Here is a 6,000-nt window from a genome sequence, read left to right on the forward strand (position 1 = left end):
TAAACCAGTAAAGTTTGGATTCGGCCTCTTGTCGTCATCACCAAGGAAGCAAGCCTTCCTGGCCGCTCACCACCACTCTCCCAAGGAGCCGCTACAGGGTCTCCTTCCCGAGCATTGAATGTCCAAGGACCTTGCTAAACTGTTTCTAGAGTTAAAAGAAGAGTTAAAAGCTGAGCTGGAAAACTTCAAAGACGCTGCCGAGCGCAATGTGCGGTCAGAGGAGAGAAGCTTGCGCACGGAACTTGGCGAAATGAAGGCGAGCCTGAACTTCATAAGTAAGGGCACGGCCGCTGGATGAGAGCGCACGCAAGGTCAGTGCGCCTCTCATCCAGCGGCCGGGGTAAGGGTCTCGATGATGCAAATCGTCGACTTGAGGTCACCCTATGCGAAAACAAACAGCTGAAAAAAGAGAATGAATCCCTCCGCACCACAGTTTTTACTCTGGAGAAAGATTTGGTCGAGAGCCAAGCAAGCCTTCTCAAATCTGAGCAATACACGCGAAACCGGAACCTCGAAATCAAAGGAATAGAGCAAACGGAAAATGAGGATCTAAAGCAGCTATTTGAAAAAATTGGCGAAAAACTTGAGGAACCCATAACGGAAAGCGATGTCGACATATGCCACAGAGTTCCAACAAAGAATGAAGGAAAAAGCAACATCATTGTGCAGTTTCAGTGCCGAGAAAAGCGCGATAAAGTGCTTCAAATGGCACGAAAGAAACGGTTAACAACAACACTTCTCGGCCTCCCCACAGACTTCCCCGTTTATATCAACGAGCACTTGTGCCCCACTATGAAAAAAATATTGGGAAGGGCTGTGGCACGCAAACGTGAGCATGGTTGGAAGTTTGTGTGGACGCGAGATGGAAGCGTCTTCGCGCGCCGGATTGAGACGTCGTGTATCGTAGCTATCACATGTGAAAACGATCTGAATAAAATTTGCGCCGATATCTCCGTCTAATGCGCCAGACCGCGAGCAAACAACGCAGAACTTCGCGCAATCATGTTCACGGGTTGTATTTCCCCTGAAGACATAACGAACGTTGTGAAACATAACCCAACAAAAATGTTCAAACTGTTTCACATGAACGCGCGTTCACTGCGGCAAAAACGGGACGATGTCACACAACTTTTAGATTCATGTAACACAAAGTTTGATGTAATAATGTTCACCGAAACATGGCACAAAAACGACGAAGATTATTTTTTGCTGCCTGAATACACTCACTTCTGCCTGAACCGCCAGGCAGGTAGAGGAGGTGGGGTTTCAATTCAGTCTAGGCTCCCGTTATGTGAAATAGTAAATGAATATAGTGTTATCACTGCAGATTATGAAGTTTTATGTATACAAGCCAACAAAAACCTATTTGCTGTTTTATATCGCCCGCCCTGTGGTAGCCTTCCTGTTTTTCTCGAATTCTTTGACTGCTTATTGTCCTACGCAAATGAAAAAAAATTTCCGACTTACAGTCGGCGGTGATTGAAACATTGATCTATTAAAAAACACACCCCCTGCCACAGAACTTTTATCAATAATCCAAAGCCATGGTTTTACTAATATCATCACGTCGCCAACGCGTGTCACGACTACAACAGCATCATTACTTGACATATTTATCACAAACAACGCCACGGAAAACACTACGTCAGGAATCTTAAACACACACACACACACACACCCGCACGCACACACGCACACACACCCGCGCGCACACACGCACACACGCGCGCGCGCACACACACACACACACACACACACACACACACACACACACACACACACACACACACACACACACACACACACACACACACACACACACACACACACACACACACACACACACGCACGCACACACACACACACACACACACACACACACACACACACACACACACACACACACACACAAGGAATGTACATAGTTACTTCAGCTTGTAGGGACGCAGCACCTACGTGGGCCCGCGTAGGGTGATTACGGTGCAGTGAACGCGCGTCGAATGCCTATAGTGGCGTCAGTGCGCCATGTGCCCGTGGGTGTGTGTGCCACGAACACTGAGCCGCAGCAAATTCGTGTATTGTGCGTAAAACCAGGAACATGCGCTCAACCGACGGAGTGGTTTAAAAGCGTCGCTCACAAGAGCAGTAGGGGGGAGTTGAACGAGGGAGCCCGGCCGTGGAACGAACGGAACGAGGCCGTGAGCTGCAACCACGAGCCTTGACCACCCGGGAATAGGCAGCGCATCTGGTAGCGTGGACGGTACGACTTAGGACAATGGACTCGGAAACATTTGTGAGTGTTGGGGGAGCGCCGTCTTATTTTTTGCACAGCGAAAGCAGCTGGCTTTCTTATGTCGCGATGCTCCCATGACCATTCTATTCTATGCGGATGTTTTTCCGACATGTCTTTCTGTTGCCCGGAATAAACAGGTGATTTCTGTTCCTGATGATGATGATGGCTGGGTTTTTATGGTGCAAGGCCGACTAAGGGCAAAGAGCGCCAGAGAAAAGTTTATTTAATGAAGTGAAGTGGTTACCACAAAAAGGTAAAAAAAAACGTGTCAACAGAACTTAGTAAAATCAGTTAGAGATAATGGTGATGTCTGGTGTATAGGGCCAGATTTGATTATGCGTGATAGGAAATGAGGTTTAAAAACTTAACGTCTGACAAATACTCAAACACACGTTTCACAGAAACACTGGCATCGTCACCTAGAAACTGCGATGGATGTAGTGGGATGTGTTGTCTGTAGAGTTCTCTGAAGGGTTTGTGTCGTGTTGTGAAGTGCCTTGCATGTGATTAGTATGTGTACTACGGATAGATCCTCTCCACACCTGCTGCACTGGGGTCTAGAATATCCCGTCAGCAGGTACGAGTTCGTTGCATGGGTGTGCCCTATCCGTAATCTGGCCAAGGCGACTTCAGAGTATCTATTGCGTGTGTCGGTGGTGTATGGTCCCAAGTGAGGTTTTATTACGTGTAACTTGTTGTCTGTTTGTTCACTCCAGTGTGTTTGCCATGTTTTGCGAAGTTGTTGTCTGATGTGTGGTTTCACGTCGGTGTAGGGTAATGTGGTTATGTCTACTGTATTCAGGAGTGTAGCAGCAGCAGCCATTCGGTCCGCTGCTTCGTTCCCGGCTATACCACAGTGGCCAGGGACCTAGCAAAGAACCAGTTCAAATTTGCGTACATACACAGACATCAGATTGACTACGTGGTTTTTCGAAGGCACTGTTGACGACAGTGCCCGCACAACACTGAGGGAATCTGTATAGATAATGGATTGTGGGATGTGGCTTTGAAGTATATGATTGACAACAAGAAGTACACCGTAAGCCTCTGCCGTAAAGATACTAGTATGACTATTCCGAGTTCTAGTGACATTAAGACCGGGCCCATGCGCCGCGCAGGACACAGAGGTGGCAGTTCTAGAAGCGTCCGTATAAAATTCGGAACACTCATACTTCTGCTGCAAATACAAGAAATGCTGCAGAAATGCACATGTGGGAGCTCGGTTTTTATCTACATGTGTGAAAGATGTGTCGCATGACACAGGGCGGAGATGCCATGGTGCTATGAAATCTGTTACAGAACTTTGTATGGTGTCTAAAAAGGAGACAGCAAGCTCTGACGCTTCCTCTCTAGCTCTGTAGGAGAAGGGCGCAGACAATGAAGGTCGATTTAAAAGGAGTTCAGTCATGGAGGTATCATGAAAAACTGATTTAAAAGGATGGTGTGGCATGGATGAAATTTTAAAGGCATAAAGGAGATCAGTGTATGCTCGCTGACGTTGTAGGTTCCATTTGTTGCACTCCACATAGAGGCTTTCGACCGGGCTAGTGCGGAAGGCGCCACACGCCAGGCGGAGCCCGAGATGGAGCACTGGGTCTAGCATTTTGAGGAATGTTTTACTTGCTGACCCATAAACACCGCTACCATAGTCCAATCGTGAACCTATCAAGCTGGTAAAAACACATAAAAGTAGTTGTTTGTCAGCGCCAAAAGAGATGTGCGACAGAACCTTCAGGATATTCATTGTTTTTAAGCATTGATGTTTTAGTTGTTTTATGTGTGGGATGAATGTCAGCTTTTCGCCAAAGATAATACCTAAGAACTTGTGTTCCTTTTTTACAGGAATACAGACACCGTGGAGTTGAATGTCTGGATCCGGCCGAATGCCACGCCTCTTGGAAAACAAAATACAAGTGCACTTCCCGGGATTAAATTTAAAACCATTGCTATCAGCCCAGCCAGCTAGCTTGTTAACACCAAGCTGGACCTGGCGCTCACAGACAGACAAGTTACAGGATTTAAAGGAGAGTTGAATGTCGTCTACATAGATTGAACAGGAAATCGACGGTGGCAGCGCCTTCCTAAGGGAATTCATTTTCACAATAAAAAGGGTGCAACTTAAAACTCCACCTTGCGGCACTCCATTTTCCTGCACATGAACCCTAGAGAGTGCAGTTCCAACTTGCACACGAAAGGTTCTTTGAGACAAGTAGCTGGCAAGTGTGTTTACCATGTTAACTGACATGCCGAAGGACTTGAGGTCGCTTAGGATGCCATACCGCCACGCAGTATCGTACGCTTCTTCCAGATCAAAGAATACCGCCATACAACAATGTTTGTGGAGGAAAGCATCCTTTATATTGGACTCGAGCGCGACGAGTTGGTCGTTGGTGGACCGCCCCGCCCTGAAGCCTCCCTGGCAGCTCTCGAGTAGACCATTGTACTCAAGAAAGTACACGAGTCTCCTGTTTATCATCTTCTCGAGGAGCTTGCACAGGCAGCTTGTGAGGGCGATGGGCCGATAGCTAGCAAGAGAGGAAGGGTCCTTTCCTTCCTTCAGGAAAGCCCCTACTATGGCCTCCCTCCAAGAGCGAAGAATGTGCCCCGAAAGCCATATGTTGTTGTATAGATGTAGGAGTGTTTCAAGAGTGTCTGGGTGTAGGTGTTGTATCATGGTGTACGTGATTTTGTCTGCAGCTGGAGCTGAAGGCTTACATGTGCTCAGAGCAATCTTCAGCTCATGAATAGAAAAAGGAGAATTGTAAGAAGTGATCGACTTGTTGTTATCACGCAGGGACTTCTTTTCTACAGATGTTTTGTGTTTCATGAAAGTGTTTGTGTAGTGTGCTGAACTGGACACGTGTTCGAAGTGTTGTGCAAGTGTGTTAGCCTGGTCTTCCAGTGTGTCCCCTGTTGTACTAACCAGGGGCAGGCTGTGTGTCTGTTGTCCTTTTAATTTACGTATTCGTGTCCATACTTTGAGGAAGGTGCGCCAACTCTCCCTTTTCGCCTCACGCCACACTCGCTTCCCAAAAGCCTTTGCCCGTTTAAAAGAAATGAGGTTATCTGACCTGGGGTACCGGCGAAGGACACCCCACGCGTTGTTCTGGGCCTCTCGCGCCCGCCTGCAGTCCTCGTTCCATTAGGGCCTCCTTGGGGTGCGGGAACCAGTGGAGGCCTGGGGAATCGACGTTTCGGCGGCGTCGAGGATGTGCGCCGTGACGAGTTGGGCGGCTTCCTCCACGTGCAGGTGATTTATGGATGTGTGGTGTAGTTTAGATGTTTCTGTGAATGTACTCCAGTTTGCTTTTGATTCATTAAACCTGTTATGGGAAGATGGACTGCATGGGCCTTTACCTATGTACGTTAGGGAAGTGGGGAAATGGTCACTACCATATGGGTCTGTGCCCACACCACACTAAAGACATGGAAAGAGAACTGCGGAACCAATAGCCAAGTCAAGATGCGAGTATGTATTGTGTCCTAAGTTATGGTATGCAGGCTGTTTTTTGTTGAAAAGGCATGCTCCAGAGGATGTAAGAAACTTCTCTATTAGGCGACCTCGGGCATCCGTTCTGGAGGAGCCCCAAAGGGAGTTGTGTGCATAAAGGTCGCCTGTTAGAATGTACGGTTCGGGCAGCTGGTCGACCAGCGCCTCGAAATCAGAGCTCAGAAGTGCAAAATCACGAGAGATGTCAATGGAGCAT

At 47.7% G+C, this 6,000-nt stretch overlaps 1 protein-coding gene across 1 annotated transcript; it reads left to right on the top strand.

Annotated features, from left to right (window-relative positions):
• The first annotated feature begins 118 nt into the window (after window positions 1-118).
• LOC144167853 (uncharacterized) lies at window positions 119-960 on the top strand. Its single transcript, XM_077697008.1, has 2 exons — window positions 119-256; window positions 376-960. The coding sequence occupies exons 1-2, from the start codon at window positions 119-121 to the stop codon at window positions 958-960; spliced, it is 723 nt and encodes a 240-aa protein (XP_077553134.1).
• The last annotated feature ends 5,040 nt before the right edge of the window (window positions 961-6,000 follow it).

Source organism: Haemaphysalis longicornis, unplaced genomic scaffold, assembly GCF_048455015.1.
Source record: "Haemaphysalis longicornis isolate Haplotype H1 unplaced genomic scaffold, Haemaphysalis longicornis Haplotype H1 scaffold_2, whole genome shotgun sequence".
Lineage (NCBI taxonomy): Eukaryota > Metazoa > Arthropoda > Arachnida > Ixodida > Ixodidae > Haemaphysalis > Haemaphysalis longicornis.